This window comes from Benincasa hispida, chromosome 4, assembly GCF_027475165.1.
Source record: "Benincasa hispida cultivar pf3 chromosome 4, pf3_genome.v1.1, whole genome shotgun sequence".
NCBI classification, from domain to species: Eukaryota; Viridiplantae; Streptophyta; class Magnoliopsida; order Cucurbitales; family Cucurbitaceae; genus Benincasa; species Benincasa hispida.
This window is the reverse complement of record NC_143481.1, coordinates 64,001,805-64,024,944: the sequence shown is the minus strand read 5'-3', so window position 1 is coordinate 64,024,944 and position 23,140 is coordinate 64,001,805. Positions and strand designations below refer to the sequence as shown.

At 34.4% G+C, this 23,140-nt stretch overlaps 1 protein-coding gene across 1 annotated transcript; it reads right to left on the bottom strand.

Annotated features, from left to right (window-relative positions):
• Positions 1–5,976: 5,976 nt before the first annotated feature.
• Positions 5,977–8,116, bottom strand: LOC120076428 (uncharacterized). Its single transcript, XM_039030250.2, has 3 exons — positions 7,665–8,116; positions 7,308–7,573; positions 5,977–6,262 (listed from the first exon to the last, which is right to left on the bottom strand). Exons 1-3 carry the CDS (start codon positions 8,074–8,076, stop codon positions 6,194–6,196), a joined length of 747 nt encoding a protein of 248 aa, XP_038886178.1. The 5' UTR covers positions 8,077–8,116; the 3' UTR covers positions 5,977–6,193.
• Positions 8,117–23,140: the final 15,024 nt, after the last annotated feature.

Sequence of the window (23,140 nt, the reverse complement as noted above, 5' to 3'; positions counted from 1 at the left end):
ACGTTTCAATATTTCAAATTATTTAGTCACTATTTCATTGATATTTTGTCAGTTTTTCTTTCTTTCTTTTTTTCCTTCTAAATTTGCAATTACCCCTGATTCTTTTAGAGTTGATAAAGTATTGACTTTTAACAAGAGAGAGAGAAATTAACATTAGCAATATAAAAAAGACTTAATTATAAATAAAATATTACTGTTCTTTATAATTTGTTTCAACAATAATTATGAACTTTTAAAAATTTCAATAATAATCTTAAATTTTATCTATAAAAAAAAAACATTTTTGAAAAGTTGATTTTTTTTTTCAAAGTTACGAATATTAATGCAACTTTTGAAAGTTCAAGAGTATTTTTAAAATGATGTATTAAGTTTCCATCCATATACTAACGATAATTATTTTTAAAAAGGATTTTTTTTTAAAACTTAAGGGTGTTATTTAAGATTTTGAAAGTCTTGGTCATTTTGAAGTTTCCATCCCGAACTAATAGGTATTATTATCTTTTAAAAAAAGTTTATAAAAAATATTATTAAAAGTTTTGAAAGTTGTATTTTTTAAACAAAGTTCAAAATTTAGTAGTATTTCTATGTCTATAATTTAGCCTAAAAATGTCATTGCATACAAACCTAACACCCACTCCTACACATAGATGTTATACAAATTGCAAATTTAGTTGAACATCTTGTGTACCTATTGCCAAAAATTTTAGTTATATTTGTATCAAGTAATCGTGTGTTTGAATTTACTTGAGAATTTTTTTTAAAAAAAAAACTCATTTTTATTTAAACATTTATGATAAAAACGAATTAAAATATACTTGAAAAGTTATTCTGAGTGGTATTCCAAACAACGTTCTAATTTCTTTCAAAAATTTTAAATTAATCATTTGAAAATGTATTCCAAATAACCTAACTCCCCCTTTCCCTAATTAAATTCCCCTGAATGCGTCTCCTGATGTACGGTTCATGATGAGCAACGCTCCATACCCTCCAAATAGAGTTGAACTGTATATATTCCAACTCAGTGTCCCAAGTCCAGCATCAACGAGAGAAGAAGTTGAAACTACTGTTGAGTTGGAAAGTCATGATGTGGAGGATGAGCATTGTGATCCAACTATTGCCACAAACAATGAAGAAGTTGAAATAGACGATGATGATATCTATCTAGATCAACTACCTGGTCAATTTTATGGCATACATGAAGTCCCCGAAACATTTACTGAATACTTGAATGAGATGACCATTAAACCCGATTCGACAACGGAGGAAGACAGTAATATGGGGTCTGATTCATTACTTAAGGGGATAATATTCAATTCCAAATTGAATTTAAAAAATGCAGTTAAAAACTATTCAATCATTCGACATCAAAATTTTGAAGTTGTTGAGTCGAAGAAAACAACATGGGATGTCAGGTGTAAAAGATATGGCAATGGGTGCACGTGGAGACTTTGTGTTGTTTGCCGTAAAAAACACGGTAGATTTGAAATTACCCAATACAATGGTCCACATTCTTGTGTGTATGAAAGATTGAGTTAGGATCACAATCAATTGGACTCAGATCTAATTGCATCTGAGGTAAGCAGCATAGTGAAAAAAAATCCATTAGTTGATATCAAAACATTACAAGATATTATCTTTAAAAAATATGGTTATTCCGTCAGTTACTGGAAAGTGTGGGACAGAAGAAGAAAGACAATTGCGAAGATATTCGAAGATTGGATCGAATCGTACAATTTGTTGTCCAAATGGATGAATATCTTACAAATCACAAACCCCGGTACAGTCGTCCATTGGAGGCTAAATGAGGTGGATTGTGATGAAAGGATTGTAATGTTCAGTAGCGTGTTTTGGTCGCTTGGACTTGTTATTGAGGGTTTCAAGCATTGTAGGCCGCTACTTCAAATTGACGGAACCCATTTGTATAGGAAGTATGAAGGAACATTGTTAATAGCTACCTCAGTTGATGCAAATGGTCACGTTTATTTGGTTGCATACGCCATTGTACTAGAGGAAAGTGTTGACTCATGGGGCTGGTTTTTGAGGAATTTATAAGATCATGTGGTGCATAGAAGAGAGGAAATGTGTTTAATTTCAGATAGACACAAAGACATTATATCTGTAGTCAGAAACCCTAACAATGATTGGGTTGGAGTACACCACAGATTCTGCTTGCGACATGTGGCAAGTAATTTTAACGACAAGTTCAAAAATAGTTTATTGAAGAGTTTGGTATATAATGCAGGATCAAAATTTCAAGTTCGGAAGTTTAATGACTGTATGGCCGAACTTCAAACAGAAAACTCTAATTGCTTACGATATTTTGCTTCCATAGATCCTAAGAAATGGACACAGTCACATGATGGTGGTAATCGTTATGGATGTCTAACCACGAATGTGGCCGAAAGTACAAATGTTGTTCTGAAAGGAGCCAGAAAGCTACCCATCACTGCACTAGTCCAAGCAACATTCTATCAAACTATTTCTTATTTCGTTGTTCGTCGTGTAGAAATAGAGACTGCTCTTGAATCGGGAGAGTGTTTCACGAGGTAAATTATTCACATCTTAGTTGCCCACATTTTTATACTGACTGTCGAGATATTCTGAGTAATTGTCGTATTTGTCATAGGTATACGGTAAAGAAAATAACTTGTTGGAAACAATGTGCAACCAAACATTTTGTCAATATATTTGACCATCGAACAGGGTTGTGTAAAGTCACCACCTCAATCAATCCAATAACACTAAAGGGTGGAAACACACACCGAGTAAAACTAAGTGAAAGAACATGCACATGCAATAAGTGGCAGAGTTTTGGAATCCCCTGTTCTCACGCTATGGCTGTGTGTAAGACCATTGGGGTAGATTATTTTTACTACATTGAAGACTATTACAAAATTCTCACTTATCTGGCATGTTATTCACCCCAGTTCGAGCCCATCCCCGATAAAAAAATGTTGGCCTGATCCTAACTTCCCAACTATTTATCCAGACAAATCACGAGCTAGGAAGGTTAGCATATCGTGTACTTCTCGCATGCAAAACGAGATGGATTGGAGGGAACGTTACAAGACACGGTGCACAATTTGCAGACAAGAAGGGCATAATAGACAGAATTGTCCCAATCGAGCTCGTGATGCGACTTAGTTATTTATTTTTAATTGTCATTGTATTTAATTGATTGTAACTTCTTTTACTTATTTATTCTTTATTAATTATCATTGTATTTAATTGATTGTATTTATGCAATGAAGGGTGTATTCTTTATTAATTGTCATTGTATTTATTGATTGTATTTATACAATGAAGGGTGCATTCTTTATTAATTGACATTGTATTTGTTGATTTTAATCACATTGATTTTTACTAGACATTTAAGTTAAATTTAATATTGTTTTTATGGGATCAGATGGACGGGGATATTACCACAGGACCATACAACGACTCGGTTTTGTACTTACAATACAACCATAGATCCGAGGTTTTTTGGGAAGACGAGCATATCGATACAATGCATTATCGCGAAGAGAGGTTGTTATTCGCAGGCACGAGAATCCAGACCCTCGTATATTGAACTATCTACGAGCTGCAGGATTCTACGGAGTCTCTTGTATAAAATTTATACAACTAAACTGGCATCTGATAACGACATTAGTGGAATGATTGCATCAGAAGACACACTTTCCACATGTTGCATGGAGAGTGTACAATTACACTTCAAGATGTAGCCATCCAATTTGGACTCCCGATTAATGGAAGACCATTGATTGGGTCTCTAAATTATGACTGGGAACAACTTTGTGCCCTTCTTTTAGGCATAACCATGAATGATGCCGTTCTTAAGGGAGGTCGTCTAAGCCTGCCATGGTTAGCTGGTCAATTTAACAACTTCGCCCATCTACCAGATCATACAGATGAACAGGACCTGCAATGATATGCTCGAGCATATATTCTCACGTTGATTGGAGGATTGGTATTTCCTGACAAATCCAACAGCAGAGTGCACTTGATGTATCTTCCTGTCTTGATGGATTTTGATGTTGCTAGGACTTACAGTTGGGGCGCTAGATGTCTTGCATGGTTGTAAAGGCAACTATGTAAGGGTGCAGTTATAGATGAAAAAGATATTGCAAGCCCACTTTTATTGCTACAAATTTGGGCATGGGATCGATTTCTTCTTTTGACGCCTCGACGACTCCATAGATACGAGAATAACTTAGGTGACAGACCACTTGCAGTTGCAGTAAGGTAAACATATCTACCTCATTATTGTTGTGTTCATTATGAAATACTAATAGCTAAAATTCAACTTCTGATTGTTGTAGATGGAATGACAACTATTCTGTAATTAGAGTACCTACGCATGTTCTAGTACAGTATAGACACATACTTGATACATATATGCCTAACCAAGTAATATTTTATTCATTCATATATCATATATTCATAATGTTTCAATCTTCTAGTTAATTCATTTTTTGACACATATGCATGCAGATTATTTGGGAGTTATATAATCATCTTATCCAACTATTCCCGCCATACTGTCTCGATGGTAATGAGATTTGGACATCCAGATGTCTCACTCATATGCTTCTTCGTTGTGGAGTGGCATCACCCAGATCGTGTGATGCATCAATTTGGAATGTTGCAAAAAATTCCTCAACCTTGCAACACGAACACTTGACTTCATTCACACGATCTAAGGGGCAGGCATGAGCGAGATTGGATTGCATATTTCTCCTCAAATTACAATCTGGGAAAATTAACAAAGTTTGGTTGTTAATGGTCCTCCTGTTAACAACGATGTAGGTACCGAGCCTGAATATATTGAATGGTATTCCACTGTGAGCAGGCGGTACATAACTAAAGCAGGAGCATCCTATCACTTGTTGGTACGAGTTTATTGTTTACTATGATTGTTTGATTTTATTTCTCCATTGCACACCAAAATAAATTTTAAAGTCATTAACTTGTTATTCAATTCTTTTTTTTTCAGGCCGAGCTTCCAAATTTGCCAATATCTGCTCAAAGAGCCTTGTGTAGACTCATCTCGATATATCAAGTGCGATATTTCGATAGTGATGTTCCAATGGAAGAACAAGGTAATCCAGCAAGACATGAGGATGTTCCTATTCGACCTAATGTTCGAAATGAATATCCAACAACACCACTCGATCATTTTACACATACTTCCATGATCTTCTCTCCCTCAACATTTGATTTTCTTTCCAACAACCCTCAGTACAACATGGAAGAAGGACAAACTTCACATGTCCATCCAAATATCCATGACCAGTATGTGATATATCGATAACGTAGTGAGGGTATACACTTTGCAGAGGAAAGTCAATCACCAAGTGTAAGAGGGTGTGGCGATCGTGGACACTATGTTACTCAACATGATCGATCTACGCTTAATCGAGGATCTTCTTCTAGTCGTGAATGAAGAACATTGTACATATGATTAAATTTATTATTGAAATTTAATTACGAAAATGCACTTGCAGTCTACAACAGATCCTAAAGAACCTTGAATATTATTTACATAGTCGAAAGTTAATATCTATATTTTTGCATACGTTTCTAACAACTTTAAACAAAAACAATAATTTGAAATTAAAAATTAATATTGAGTATATCAAATCAATCATAGTAATTTTTTAATCTCAAAATAACATTATTGTTTATACTGTTAAAAAACTAGTAATATTACTATCAAAATAAAAAACGAGATTAGTGAAATAGTTGATTTTAGGTAAGAATGATTTAGAGTTTAAAAAATGAAATATTATTAACTGTAAAAAAACATAAGTAATGAAAGAGTTGGGTTTTCGGTTGTTAAAAGAATGAAAAAAAAAATAGCAAAAATATTTTATTATTATTATTATTATTAGGGATGCAACTCTTCAAGAAACACATCTTTTTAATTTTTTTTCTTTTAATGAATGCGTCTCCAGTGTGGGAAAAAAAATAAAATACTCTCGAATGGGTCTCTTGAAGAGATACATTTAATATGGAAAAAAATAATAAAATATTCCCGAATGGAAGAGACGCATTCGGATGGGGACAAAAAAAATCTTCATTTCCCCTAAATAAGTTTGAAACCCCTTTTTCCTATTTAACTTTCAAAACTCTCCCAAATTTAAATAAGCCTATCATCAGTAACGTATCAATTAACATGCGTTCCATGAATTTACTGTACAGTTTTGGCCTCCAAACTGAACTTTTTGTAGTGTAGGAACCCTTTATGGCAAGCTGAAACCTACAGATAAAGGCAACAACATCATTATTCAAGTTTCAATGAGAAAATTCCAAGACAAATAAATTATGACTCTTTTTTGTAACATTTTAAGGAGTAACAGTTAAAGGTTACAAATATAATAATTAGTCTCAAAATATTTATAAATATAATACAATGCAAAAGATATAAGAAAATTTAAATTTTGGTTTCGAAATCTATCCATAATAAATCATATCGCTAGTAGAAATCTATCATCAGTGATAGACTATATTACTAGTAGGTCTATTACCGATAGATTTTGCTATATTTACAATTCTTTTAAAATGTTACTATACATTTTTTATCCTAAAAATGCTACCCAATATAATTATTTTTATTTTTTTAAAACACATTTATATTTAGTCTTGTCATAAATCTTAAATCTAGTCCATATTATTAGTTTATAACTTTATTGTTAATTACTATTATTATTGCTATGCATTTTTACTAAAAATTTTGAAAACATGTTCATATATTATATATATTTGTATTTATTTAGTCAAATTCAATAAAAATTGAATTCAAATGACTAAATTTAAGATTTAAAAGTTGGACACACTAAAATTAAACAAACTTTAAAGAGTTAAAAGGACCCAAATGTAATTTTAACTTTAAAAAATTAATTTGCCATTTATTCCTCGGAATTAAATACATTGTACTTTTAAACACAATAACTGTTTAAAGTTTTTTCAATACATTTCTAAGAAACTAAAATTAGTTTTCAAGTTTTGTTTGATTACATTGTAGGAGTTTAATTTTAAAAAACTCATAACAAAAAAACGAAAGGATTACCAGACACGCTTAAATTATTGTAAGCTACTAGCTCTGAGGTTTTTAAGGTTTTTGAGTCATTGAGTTGAAAATGGATCATCCATGGTTAGCTTAAATCCCCATTTTTAGTATAATCCCAATAATACTTCACATTAGAAATTAGAAAGTAACAGAGGACTAAAATTGAAGTAAAAATATTAAACCGACAGAAATTCAAAATCAGACACAACTGCAAGCAAGAGATAGAGATTCTTACAGCTTCAATGTCGATTTCATAAACCCGAAGCTTCCTTCTTTCTCTGCAACTAGCTCTGTACGCCACAACAATATGGGAAACACCCAAAAACAGAGAGCAAGAAAACAACGCCATTTCCATGGCCGCTCCTCCCTTTATCCTTATTTCACCAAACACAAACCAAGCTTTCATTGAAACAAAAACCAGCGACACCAAAGAACAAGCCATCACCGCCGCTAAATATGGCCCTCGAGATAGCTTCGGGCCATTGCACAAACTGTAAAAACCTAGAAAAAAAAAAACAGAGGACTGTTAAAACCATCCGATTTCAACTCAAATTCAATTCGTCTGTTTTTTTAAGCTTGAGAAATGTCTTACAGATGAGAATGGCGGATCTGGAAATGGAGATGAGTGGAATGTCAACTAAAGAGGAAGCAAAACGGTAGTTTTGGAGATGGGAAGAGAGAGATTTGAAGGAAAGGGAATCGGGATAAAGGAAAGCGGAGAGCAGAGCAGAAGGAAGAAGAGCATCGGCAATGGCGAGAAGAATTGGAGCAGAGAAGAAAAGCAGAGATATGAAGATGGAGATTAAGAAGAAGAGGATCTTCAAAGCTCTCAAAATCTTCGTTGATTTCTCTTCCTTTTGAAAACCCATCTCTAATTTTGAGATTGCCATGTGGGTTTTTGAGCAGAAGATGGAATTTTGCAGAGATGGTTTGAAATTTGAGTGATAGATCTTGATGGGTAAGGGGCAGAGCAGAGCAGAAGACTTTGAAATTTCAACGGTCATCAAATGGCAATGTCAAGGACAAGGTCTTTCTGTTTCCACATAAAAATGGGTTAACGGCTACACTCAAATGCCCTTGTGATTTTCTTCGAATTGATTTTGATTTTGAATTTTTGTATCATTTCTCTGACCAAGGGCAAGAAAACATTTCTTGTGATCTAGAATTTTAGAAATAATAATAATCAGTAAAAATGTATATATTAGATTACAAAATCAGTCTTAAAATTTTGAAAATTGTGTTTACCTGATTTTCATTTGACTTTATTTATTTATTTGTTATTATTTTTTAAAAATGACATAAATTTTAAATTTACATATAATATAATAATGCATATTGTCTATGTGTCCAATGCTAAAATATTTATGTGTCTTATGAGTTATGATTACATATTTTTGGTATCCGAGTGGTTTCACATCATAATTATCAAATTACCTATAAATAATGACTTTTTTTTGTGAATTTTGTAGAGATGAAAATGAAAATTTTAAAGAGAATTTTTAATTTTCATCCACTTTTAATTTCCATAATTTTCACTTTTTATGTTTCAATTTTTTTTTTTTTTTTTTATATAATAGTTTTTCACTATTCGTGTTTTCGTGATATCTCGTTTAACTCTCAATTTTACAATATTTACCTAATTTTCATTTGACATTTTTTTTAAAAGATACAAAATTTAAATTCATATTATAATAGATTGTTTATATTTAATTTTTTAAATTTTTCAAAAAATTATTAGATATAAAATTGAATTTTTAGAGATTTATTAGACATTTATGGAAGATTATATGGACTAAACAATTTAACCTAAAAAAATAAACAAATAATAAAGTTCACGTTTTTTTTTTAATCTCAATTTTAGGAAAATGTTTAGTAATAACATATACCGTTACCGATATTGTTTATAAACTTCACTATTTAGTTTTTAATATAAAGTGTTTAATGTTTTTTTTTTTTTTTTTGGTGGGGGGAAGGGGGGAATAAGTGTTTAGGGTCTTTATACTTTTACTTTTGTGTTTAGTTTATTAAACTTTAAAACATATATAACGAGCCATTAAACCTAATCGTGTAACACTATATGTATATACAATAACAATTAATGCCCTTTGTAATTGGAAAAAAAAATACAAAATAAAACCCTTCTAGATAAAAAGTTTTCAGTACACATCGTTCCAAACTGACAGCGACCACATCTATAAATTTATTTTCAAAAGGTAATTTGTCAAAGGTAATTATTTTGAATTTAAATATGTTGACTGTAATTTGAGTTCTAACTCCTGAAATTCTCTGTTTCGGTTAGAATCAAATTGAATTGGAAGGTTGGAGGTGGGTTCGAAATAAGCCACGCTTTGGGTAAAATTACTTAGAGTTATTTGATTTTTGGTGAATGAAATTCGACCAAAAGGTTTGAGTTTGAAATTTGGATTTATGTTGTAGGTTCTAATTCGAACTTTTGTTAAAAGATTGTTTTGCTTGGAAAACGATATTTGAGATAAGTGGTTTACAACTGGTTCACCCTTGAATCAGGCGTCTTAACCAAGTTAATGTTAAGACTGTGAACATATGTGCGGGTATGATATTAATGTGATTGAATGATTGCTATGGTTTGTTAATGGATGGACTGTTGAGGGTGTTCTAGAAACCTATGGGTTATATTGTTGTGAACATGATGTGGAATCTTAAGTTTATTATCTGCTCATTGAATGTGATGAATGTGTTTATGTGACGTATTGTGATATAAGATTTATTGGTTGACTGATGCATGTTAGTATTCATGGTGTATGTTAGCCTTCTTATTGGGTGGTGTACTCTTTATAACTATTCTATGTTGTTTTGGGTTTACACCTTGGACTGTTTTGTGTTCCTTCACTACACACCCACGACAGATATGTATACCCTCGAGATCGCACCTACGACTAATATGTGTTCCTTCGGGATACACGTCTATGACTGATATGTGCTCCTTCAAGATCATGTTTACGACTAATTTGTGATCTTTTTGGGTCGCCACAACTAATATGCTATAGGTTGTGCATCATTGCCTAGTCAGGAAGGTTAACATGATTACCTAGAGGACCTAATAGTAGATCACTTACCAAATATTTCATTCTCATTCTTTTTTACTTTATATTTTTTAGGTAAGGACAGGAACAGACCGGCGATTGACAAGCGGGACCTGTGATCATGTGATATAGGATAAGAAAATCGCTTCCGCTCAGTTTATGTTTTCAAGTTATTTAAAAGTTGTGATTTGGAACTCAATGTTGGTATTTTTTTTAACCGTTTGATTGTTATTTTTCTTAGCTGTTTCACGGGCCTCGAACAAATGTTTTTATTTGTTAAATTTATAGATTTTTTTTTGGAAATTGTCTATATTCTTTTAAATAATTATTCTTCAAGGGAAAAATGTTTGGATTTTAAATATGCATTTATGAGTAATGGCCTTTATTAATAGTCTCGAACTGTTGAGTCGTTACAATTATATGCAAAAATATTGTCAATAACTACATTAGTTTGGTTCCATCATTTTTCTATCATGACCATACTTTATTGAAATCTCATTATTATCTTTAGGCATTTCACTTTCTTTACTAATCATGTTAAGGATTTCTTCATGGGTATTTATATCCTTAACCAAATCCTTTTAACCATTAGTTATTTTTCTTTTTTGAGGATTTTTATCTTTGAAACCTACTGGTCAACTACGCATTTGGTATATTCCAGACTCATGAATGACTGACAATGGGATATCAATTTTTTTTTTTTTTTTTGTAATATGTAGTTGGTATATGTGAATTAGGGACGTTCATTGGTTGGGTTGAAAGATTTTTTAGATCTAATCCAATTGTTCGGATTGTAAATTTTTTCAACCCAAATAACCCTTATTAAAAAATGAACCCAACCCAACCCAACCATGAAATATTTGGGTTGAGTTGGTTTGGGTTAATCGGGTCATTTATTTAAAATTTTGTTTTAAAAAGAAGCAAAACGTAAATATCTAAAAATCTAATTTAATCATTTTCATATATTGAATTAAGATTAACAACTCAATTTGAATTTATATAGTGAAAATTTTCTTTCTAAGGTGTAAAGAAACTAATTTTGAGAGTTGTTGAAGAATAAATTATTAAATAAAATATTGAAATTAAATAAAATTAAAATCAATATATGTATAAATAATTGTGTTGTAAGTAATAAAAAAATATATTTTAAAGTTAATAATAAATTCGGGTTTGGGTTATATTAGGTGAACCCATGAACCAATCCAACCCATAAAATTTTCATTTATTTGAACCAAACCCAACCCAAATGAGTTGATAACCCAACCCAAACCACACGGGTTGGGTTGGGTTGATCGATTTTTTCGGGTCATCGGGTTTTTTGAACACCCCTAATGTGAATTAGTTACTTTCTTTGCATCTAGTTACTAGTTTGTTATATTTTGCAAACGAATTATTTTTTGAACTTCAAGTTCACATTGATCTATATAGGGATCTAAGTGAGACAATAACGATGCATTCCATGTAATTTATTTTTCCAACTTCTTAATTCCTCTCCTAATGTTAGAAAAAAAATTATCTCATTCAAGTGACTATCAGCAAATCGTGCAATAAATACATACATGTCAAGGGTTCAATATATTTAACAATTGATGGGAAATCAAAACCAACGTCCTAACCTTCTTTGAGGACACATTTTAGTACTTTGTGGTGAAACAATTGGAACATATATTGCACATCTAAAAATTCTCAGATGGAAAATATCCTAATATGCACAAGTGATGACCCTATACAGATGTAGGAAGCTCAACTCTCATTAGCAATGATCTAGCAATTAATTGCAAGTGTTTTATAAATGATTATGCTAAGTTATTTTATGTATGAACATGAGCCACACGATGTTCAACATTTATTCCAATAGATATATAATAATTATTAAAAACTTGGGAGGTAAATTTACCAACATTATCAAGACGAATGGTCATAATTGTGTAATTAAAAAAATGTGCTCTTAACTTAATAATTTGAGCAAGTAATCTTGCAAATGCAAAGTTTCAACTTGTTAATAAACAAACATGCGACTATCTACTTGATGCACCTATTAATACCATAAAATATTTAAATTGTCCACTTGGTGGATTAATAGGTCCACATATATCATCATGGATTCGTTCAAAAAATGCAGGTGATTCAATTTCTACTTTAGCTGGTGATGGTCTAATTATTAATTAGCCTTGAAAGCAAGCATCACATGATAATCATCAGATTGAAGTATCTTCTGACTCTTCAATGAATGTCCATGTGAATTCTCAATAATTATTTTACTAGTTAATCATGTTTAAGTCCTCTTAATTACATGTTTAATTACTCTAGTATGTGTTTTAATCTCTATAAGCATGTAGTTATAATGTTTGTAATAGCTGAAACAATATGGAAGTTATATGAGTATGTGTGTCAGGTAGAAATGAGAAAAAAAAATTCTACGTTTTGAAAGAGGATGCTCTCGGGTAGCAAAGGGCAACCAATGTTTAGACAAAATTTGGGAAAACTAAGGCAGATGAAGGAAGGCACGATGCTAGGTTGAAAGGGAAGTATGAATTTGCCTAACTGCTAAAAGTTGTGCTCTCGGGCAAGATAAGAGAGCTAGCACTTAGAAGGGAATTAGAAACGTAGAAGTGAGGAATGCATGAGCATCTGTAAGCTTAAGAGCCTAAGGGTAGAAATTGGCTAAGTGTAACATGAGGTATGCGTCAAGAGCCTTTAGAGGCCAGTGAAGGCCTAGGATGGATAGTATGCGAACAATTAAGTCTGCCTAAGTGAACGCATGATAGATGCTGAGGCATATTAGAAATTAAAGGAGGCGTTTATGAGCAGCAGGCCTAAGCACGAGTATCTAAGGGTAAAGCCAGCATATGCGTTGGTTGGTGATGCATGAGCAAGAGAATACGACGTTAGTCGAGGTATGCGTTGGCCGAGAAGAAAGATAAGATGGGACGCAAACCTAGCCAATGATGAAGGACTTAAGCATTCAGCTTAATCACTCAATTAGTGGGCTAAGTGGCATGCTTAGAGGCCATAAAGATGGGTTAGTGCGCCAACTGTCACTTTGGGAAAGCTTTATGAGCATGCAACCTTAGTATAAAAGGAAGTTGAAGTTGAAGAAGCTCAGTTTAGGCCTTTTTTTAACGTGCTAAGGAAGGTGAGTTACTATCGAATTGACACTTGAGCTGTGAAGAAGCTAATCTAAGGCTACTGGGAGAAGATTTCCATGAAATCGGTTTGAAAGTTGAGGAAATTCTTCAGTGTTCAAGAATCTTAGGTTACACGAATAAGTAAAAAAGATTGATAAGTTCCAAGCTCGTGAAGAAGAATCAGAGGATGAGATTTTAAGGTAAATTAGTTAAGACGTTTAGGAATGAATTCTTAAAAGGAAATTTCATGAGATTAAGTTTGGAATTTAAGTTATTCAAACTGAAAGTGAAATTTGGAATTTTGGTTGGATGAACAAGCAGGCAATTGTAACCCACGTATAAGCAAGCAGCTGACCAACAAAGGCTAAGTGTGGACAAGCATCCGTCGCATAGGCGAAACCAGCACGTTTTGACGCCTAGAAGTATCTTGTCCGAGCTGCCACACACTAGTTAGACGCATAAAAATTTGGTTAAGTGTGGTAATGCATTAAATACCAATATACTGAAGATGCATCGAGTAGAAAAGGAATGAGATGATGCATTGAACTAGGTTTGAGGCTTAGCATGTGTCAACTTGAATAGTAAGTTAAGATCAAGAGGGACTAAAAACAATAACCAATGGCTCTTATTATTCTTACAAGGCAGATGTGTATAGGGGAGGCTTACAATCCTTTAACGATATAACTCAAAGACAGTGAGTGACTAATTTTCAAAATATTTGCTAAGTGTTTTGCATATGAATTTCCAATGCATAGTTACTTTTATCTTGATGTCTCAATGTATGTTTTAAGTAATGAGAGTCGAATATGAACGCATGCTGATGATTTAAATACAGTTTTACTTGTTGAAGAGATTGGAATTCCCCGCAGCAGAAGCAATTAGATGCATCAATCCTTAGATTTCGTTTTATAGAACGTACAACATAATTCAGAATGACGGAAACCATGGAAAAACATAAACCTAAGCATGCTAACTATTGTGTTAAACAAATAGAGAAGAAAGATATAAAGTGAACCACATACCTTTGAAGACCAATTCTTCACATTCCTCTCCAATTCACGTCATCTTCTCCCGATCTCACAAATACTGCAACCGGACACCACTAAGGGGTCTTCCTCGTTATTCTCAGGGATGAGAATCGTGCAAAGGTGTGGACTTGCACTTAATTTTGGCATGAGGGAAGGAGAAGATTGAGAAAGTTTTGTGTCAAAACCATTCTACAGAAAACTCAAAGAGAAGGTGAATTAGAGAGAGAGAGTTTTTTGTCAGAACTATTCTGCAGAAAACTCAGAGAGAAGGTGAATAAGAGAGAGAGAGTGAGTGAAAGACCTTTCTCTCTCCTCCTACAATTTGTTATGTGAAAGAGGAAGAGAAATAGGGAGTTATAACTCCCTCCCCTTTAGTAATAATAAAATTAAATTCAAATTCAAAATTTTGAATTTAATATATATGTATATATATATATATATTAACCACTTAATATATATACAAACTATATGTTATATCACATATTACATATATAACCTATAGTTAATGTTATATCACATATAACATAAACTATAGTTTATTATTCTCTCAAATAACCTACGGTATTAATATGAATCACATTCATATTAATTTTAACCTATAGTTTTTATATGAATCATATTCATATAAATTAATATTTGAATCACATTCAAATAACAACTCCTTTGAACTAACTATATAAATTTAATATGAATCATATTCATATTAATTATAACATATAGTTTCTATGTGAATTATATTCACATAATTAATATTTGAATCATATTCAAATTTATTTCTCTCAGAAAACTATATAAATTTAATATGAATCATATTCATATTAAATTTTAGCATAAATTTTATATGAATTATATTTTTATAGTTAATATTTGAATCATATTTAAATATTTATTTTTCTCTTAAAATTATATAATGTGTCAATATACATAATTTAATTATATCTTATACAATTAATTCTTTTTAATTAATTTGAACAATTCAAATTAAACCAAAATTAATTTGGTTCTCATCAGTCCTCATTAAGCTAACGAGGAACCTTATGGACCTATAGATTGAAGCTCCGATGATACAAGATTAATTTATTAAACTCTTTTAATCAAATTAATCAACATTCATTAACTATCGGTCACTCCACTAAAGACCGACAACTGAATTCTTTGCACTATAGATATATTTATGTGTCCATTAGATATAACCAACCAATAGCACGTTGACCCTTCACAAATTGCTCGTAAGTATAGTTGGGTTAAATTATCGTTTTACCTCTATAGTTACATCTAACTTCTTAAGTACCAACGATCCCTCTAATGAATAATTAGTCATAGTCAACCTATGATCGAACCCTCTCGGGCCAGGAGAGGGTGAGTCGCCTCATTGTTCAAGCTCTGGATTAAGGTCAAGTCACCTATATGTTGGGATTGGTGTCCTAATTCTCTCGGAGTCTCGTAGTAAATGCCAAATAAAATAAGAGTTATTTTGTTTGGCATTTACTCATATCCAATAAATAAAACTCCATGGTTATTGTATGTAAACTTAAGCATGTATATGACATATACAAGTGGATCATGCCTTAAGTGATAACCTAAATAGGTCTGTAGTACAAGGATTAAGGAGGGATACCTGATCCTGGTGACACTGCAGATATGACCCGCTTTGTAGAGGTTTGCAAGTGTTGTAAACTACTACAGATGATAGATCCTGACCATTCATGTAGAGACATGCGAGCGGGAGTATCCTATACAAAGATTTTGTATCAGACCGGACCACGAGATGACTAGCCTCTTTATATAACGCCGTTGATACTTGATACTTACATCTCACCTAAACGACCATAGGTGACATGAACTCAATCCTGAGTGTTCTGGGAACTCCTGCCTTTGAGCGGTCCTTTGATTAGTATGGGTGAGAGTGGCTAGATCGTCAAGTCAACATGCCTACCTTTTTGAGGATTTGTCTGATTTGGGAGCTGGGAATTCAATTACACAAGATGGAATTCACTCCTTCCCCAAAGTAGGGGTTAGTAGATAGATTGCTCCCTTAAGGGCTGATCCGGATCTTGAACATAGTGGCCACAACTTCTCTTTGGAAGAAAGGACTCAGTCATATTAGAACTATGACTTATGTTCATTAGAGGGATCAGTGGTGCTTAAGGAATTAGATGTAACTACAGGGGCATAACAGTTATTGGCTCAGCTATACTTACGAGCGATCTATGGAGGGTTATCGCACTGTTGATTGGTTGATATGGACACAAAATATATATGTAGTCAGAAGAGTGTAGCTGTTGGTCTTTAGTGGAATGCCTGGCAGTTAACAGATGGTGGATTCAGTGACTAAAGAGTTTAGTCAGTTATTCACATACCGTTGGAGCTTCCAGCTACAGGTCCATAAGGTCCCCTTGGTAGCTCAATGATTCAAGTACTCACGAATCGCTGTCAAGTGAGATTTGTTTTCACTAAATGATAGCTGACAAAGAGACTAAACGATCCTGGAGTGACACTATATGATAGTGCGCTCAGCTGTTCATAGCTAAATGATCGCGGGGCTTTTGCTATACATAGCTTGCCTTCTTCTAAACGATTGAGCATTCATCTATACGATAGACAATTCTCATCTCCCACTTGCTCAATCGTCTACACGATTGTTATTCCTCCGGTCTCTTCCTCTAACAAGTCTACACAGAGCCCCCACTTCTGGATTCTCATACCGAGAATACCAAGGTAGCCATTGTGGTGGTGTCTTATTCAACTCGACTAAGTTTGAGGTTTTGGAGACCGTTCGTTGGGTTCATGATCTTGGAAATTGTTGAGTTCGTGGTTGTTGATTGATCGTGCTATGTTGCGATCGTTATGTTAGAGCATTCATGTGTTGCTGTCTTGAAACCCACCTTAGGTTGTGCAATTATTCATGCATCATGTATTATAAGTGTTATAATATAGCATGATGAAATTACAAGAAAGCATGCACATGCATTATGAAATATAAGAGTTACATTTATGCATGCAGGAAGCATATTCATGCATCATCTTTATATTATAAGTGTTATAGTATAAGGGTGAATGGAAGCATGTTTGCTTGGTACGTTGTTGTTTTGTACAAGTGTTATATAAACGTAGCAATGAATGAACAAGGCATGGAGCATGACACTTAGGTTGTTTATAAGCGTTATGAATGCTTTTTATATGTTTGCTTTGCATTGTGAATGGTTTTGGTTGTTTCTGTTATAAGCGTTATATAGCAATTAGAACTAAAATTGATAAGAAAGAGTTGAATGTGGACTTAGGCGAACTCATGTTTCAAAAGGGTTTTAAAATTGGATTGAGATAAACCTAAGTTCAAGGTTCTAATGGGTTTTGCATCCTAAGTTTAATCTTTTAAATCGGTTTAATAGGATTAAATTGATTGTCATAAAAGATTAAAATTGTATTAAATCTATCTATAAAGGACCTTTTGTCTAAGGTAGGTTCTGTCTAGGTTAGGGTACAGCTGACGGAAACGGAACACCCTTACCTGGGAACCTACCTAGAAAGGTGAATTAGATAGATTTTCTGCAAGCATGTGACAGTTGGTCAAAGACTCCGTTAAAGAGTTTAATGAATGATGATCAAAAGTTGTTCAACTATCCAAGGTAAAAGTTACTCTTTGGCAAACCTAAAAAGTCACTTTGTTAAAATTCTTAGCCGTGTTTTTTCTGAGTAAACTAAACCCTAGGTTATAAAATACTCAGTGGGAGGAAGAGATGTATATGCTATGTCAATGATCCCACTCACGTTTCTCCCTGAATGTTCACACCGTGAGATTCATGCTTGACATCGTGGTGCCCTAGGAGTATCCCCCTTCGGATGGTGTTTGCATGAGTCAATATCAAGGTGGACAGAGAGAGTATTTATAGTAAGTGGGTAAAGGGTGTGTGTCAACACGTCCTACGGTCTCCTTCATTGGTTCGCACGTTGAGATCATTCTTGCACTCCCTCGTGACGCCCTAGAAGCGTCCCCCTTCGGATGGGTTTTATGCAGTTGGTCAATATCAAGGTGAACTCCAGAAATGGATAGGGTCACTTTAGTTTTTGCCCCAATCAGATTTTTTACCTTCGGATTGGCTGCTTGGGGCGGAACTCTAGGACCTAAAATGGCGGGTCATATTTACGGGAAATTGTTAAGTAACTTAATGATTTCTTAACCAAATCAATGATGGCTAGTCGTCATAGGAGCAAGAGTTTTTCTGATATTAATGACTGGTTGAGAATGTCTCAAATCAGAGGAGGGATAAATTTGAAGGATCTCATATCTAAGAGTTCCATGAGTGCGTTCGAATCGCTTCAATCTCACCGTGACTGAAATACATATTATACAATCAATACATACAGTCATGCAAATAAATCTTAATTAACGGCATGCTTTGAACAAGAAAATAACAAGGGAAAGAATTCCATACCAGTTGAAGACGTTCTTCACACTTCAGAACTCTAACGCAGTGGAAACCCTCCAGGCGATCTACCAGCGCCCATCAGCAGACTCAACAAAAGTAGCACGAACAATCGCAAACACGAACACCATGGGGACGACACCACCACTAAAGAGCCCTGAGTATTCTCGGAGTGAAAACCCAAAGGGTGGTTTTTGGTGAATTCGGTAGAGGAAGGAGGAAACACAAATCGTGTAGGCGATAAGTAAGTGGGAGGGAAAAAGCCGCTATCGCATAGCAGAAATGCTTATCATTTAGGAGAAGTTACACGATCGTGTAGGATTTAATGAACGATCGTTTAGGAAAAGGTATACGATCGTTTAGTAAAATCGGCACACTATATGATCGTTTAGAGAAGCTATTCGATCGTGTAGGAAAGAGTGTGCGATCGTTTAGGCGTGATGTAGACGATTGTCTAGATGAAGAGCGTCTATCGTATAGGCTCTCGAATTTCTTAAGCGATCGTTCTCTATTCTCCAGCGCGCGCTCTTACGAATTCTTTTGGACAACCGATCAAAATGAAAACCATTTTCATTTTAACTCATCGGTTACAATAACCGATGTTTCCTCACTAACCCACGTCCGAACGTGAATTTTGGATTAATTATCATATAATTAACCAACTAATTAATTAATAAATATAATCATATTATATTTTTATCATATAGTTTGATATCACATATCTACTATAGTATTTTCTCCTCTACTTGATATAAATCATATTTATATCTAATTTCCTCCAAAATAATGTATCTCATACATTTAGCCAATTATATCATATATAATCGAACTTCCTCTTGTCAATTTAAACATTTCAAATTAACCCAAATACTGGTTCTCGATTTTATCCAAGCTATCCAAAGGACCTAATGGACCTGTGGCTCGAAGCTCCAACGGTCCGTGAATAGCTCACTAAACTTTTTAACCACGAGATCCACCATCCGTTAACTATCAGGCATTCCACTAAAGACCAACAGCTGAACTCTTCTTACCACAGATATATTTCTGTGTCCATCTGATATAACCAATCATGAGTACGATGACCCTTCACAGATGCTCGTAAGTATAACTGGGCCAAATTACCGTTATGCCCTGTAGTTACATCTCACTCCTTAAGTACCACTGATTCCTCTAATGAATAATACAACATAGTCCAACTATGTGTGAATACCTCTCGGGCCAAGAGAAGGTGTGTGGCGCCACATCATTCAAGCCCTGGAATCAGTCCTTAAGGGATCTATCTATCTACTTACCCCTGCCTCGGGGAATGAGTTAATTCCATCTTGTGTAGCTGAGTTCCCAGCTCCCAAATCAGACGAATCCCCAAAATGGTGTGTTCGAATCGACGAACTGGCCACTCGTAGCCATACAAATCAAAGGACTGCCCTCAATGGTAGGAGTTCCTAACTCACTCAGGATTGAGGTCATGTTACCTATGGTCATTCTAGTGAAGTGAAGTCTCTGTCATGAATGGTGTTATATACCGAGACATTAACACTTCGTGGTCAGGTCTTATACAAACTCTTTGTATAGGATGCTCCCGCTTGCATGTCCCCAACATGAATGATTAGGATCAGATCATCTGTGACCATTCCACAAAGCGGGCCGCATCTGTAGCGTTACCAGGATAAGGATCAGACCATTTTTTACCATTCCACAAAACTCTTGGTGTCATAATTCTCCCGGAGTCTCATAGTTTGTAAACTGTACACATTGTTATGAATAAAATACGAGTTATTTTATTTGGCATTTACTCATATCCAATAAAAAAAAGCTCCATGGTTATTGTATGTAAACTTAAGCATGTATATGAGATATACAAGTGGATCATATCTTAAGTGATAATCTAAATAGGTCTGTAGTATAAGGATTAAAGAGGGATACCTGATCCTCGTGACACTACGGATACGACCCGCTTTATAGAGGTTTGCAAGTTTTGTGAACTACTACAGATGGTAGATCCTGACCATTCATGTGGAGACATGTAAGCGGGGGTGGCCTATACAAAGAGTTTGTAAAAGACCGGGCCATGAGATGACTAGTCTCTTTATATAACGTCGTTGATACTTGAGACTTACATCTCACCTAAATGACCATAGGTGACATGACCTCAATCCTGAATGCTTGGGGAACTTCTTCCTTTGAGGGTGGTCCTTTGATTGGTATGGGTAAGAGTGTCCAGATTGTCAACTCAATATGCCTACCTTTTTTAGGATTTGTCTGATTCGGGAGTTGGGAACTCAGTTACACAAGATGGAATTCACTCCTTTCCCGAAGCAAATGTAAGTAGATAAATTGCTCCCTTAAGGGCTGATTTCGGGTCTTGAACATAATGGCCACAACTTCTCTTTGGAATAGAGGACTCAGTCATAGTTGAACTATCACTTATGTTCATTAGAGGGATTAGTGGTACTTAAGGAGTTAGATGTAACTATAGGGGCATAACGGTTATTGGCCCAGTTGTACTTATGAGCAATCTGTGAGGGGTTATCGCACTATTGATTGGTTGATATGGACACAAAATATATCTGTAGTAAGGAGAGTGCAGTTGTCGGTCTTTAGTGGAGTGTTTGGCAGTTAACGGATGGTGGATCTCGTGACTAAAGAGTTTAGTCAGTTAATCACGTACCATTAGAGCTTCCAGCTACAGGTCCATAAGGTCCCCTTGGTAGCTCAATGGATTCAAGTTGAGAATCAGTTCTTGGGATTGATTTGAAATGTTCAAATTAACAAGAGGAAATTCTATTATATCTGATATGATCAGTGTGATGTATGAGATACATCAAGTGGAAGATTAATGTAAATGAGATTTACTTTAAGTACCATAAAATAGAAAAAGAGTTATGGTTTATATGTTTCATGGGATGAAATATTAAAACTATAGGTTATAAATATAATATGGTAAGTTGGTTATCATATATATTTATAAGAATATTAATTATTGGATAATTATCTTTTTTCTCTAATAATAAATTGAGTGGAATTTAGTAGATTCTGAGAAGAGTTGCTATTCTCAGCAAGTACTCACGGATCACAGTCAAGTGAGATTTGTTTTCACTAAACGATAGGTGACAAAGAGACTAAACGATTGTGGAGTGACACTATACGATAGTGCACTCAATATTGTAGTTAAACGATCGCGGGGCTTTTGCTATACGATAGCTTGCCTTCGTCTAAACGATTGAGCATTCGTCTATATCATAGACCCTTATCATCTCCCACTTGCTCAATCGTCTATAAGATTGTTATTCCTCCAGTCTCTTCCTCTAACCAAGTCCACACAAAGCCCACACTTTTGAATTCTCACACCGAGAATAGCAAGGTAGCAATTGTGGTGGTGTCTTACTCAACTCGACTAAGTTCGAGGTTTTGGAGGTCGTGTTGGGGTTGATGCCTTAAACTCTCGTTGGATCCTGTAGTTTGTAAACACTGTATTGAAGAAACGCTTATGATGTAATAATATATGATATTTTCTTCACTAATGTTTATGAAATATTGGATGTTTTAATTGCTTTACCACAAACCAATAAACTAAGATCCCTAATTGTCGTTGTAACTTAAGCATGTATGTGGAGACATACAGGTGGATCATGCCTTAAGTGATATCCAAAATGGTCTGTAACATATAGATATAGGAGGGAAACCTTATCCTGATAATGCTATGGATGCGACCCGTTTTGTAGAATAGTTACAAGTGTTGTGACTTGCTACAGATGGTCTAATTCGGATTATTCATGTGGAGACATGCGAGCGGGGGCGTCCAATACAAAGGAGTTTGTATAAGATCGGATCACGAAGTGTTATAGTCTCATTGTATAATGTCGTTCATGACAGAGACTTCACTTCACTAGGATGACCATAGGTAACATGACCCTAATCTTGAGTGAGTTGGGAACTCCTGCCTTTGAGGGCGGTTCTTTGATTTGCATAGGTGCGAATGGCAAGATTGTCTACTCAAACCTACCACTTTGGGAATTCGTCTGATTTGGGAGTTGGGAAGTCAACTACACAAGATGAAACTCACTCCTTCTCCGAAGTAGAGGTAAGTAGATAGAATGCTCCCTTAAAGGCTTATTCTAGGGCTTGAATGATGTGGCGCCACACACCTTTTCATGGCCCGAGAGGTGTCCACACATAGTAAGACTATGTTGTATTATTCATTAGAGGGATCAGTGGTACTTAAGGAGTTAGATGTAACTACAAGGGAAAAATAGTAAATTGGCTCAACTGTACTTACGAGCATCTGTGAAGGGTTATCGTACTGTTGATTGGTTATATACGATGGACATAGAAATATATCTATAGTGAAAAGAGTGCAGTTGTCGGTCTTTAGTAGAATGTCTGGCGATTAACGAATGGTGGATCTTGTGGCTAAAGAGTTTAGGTT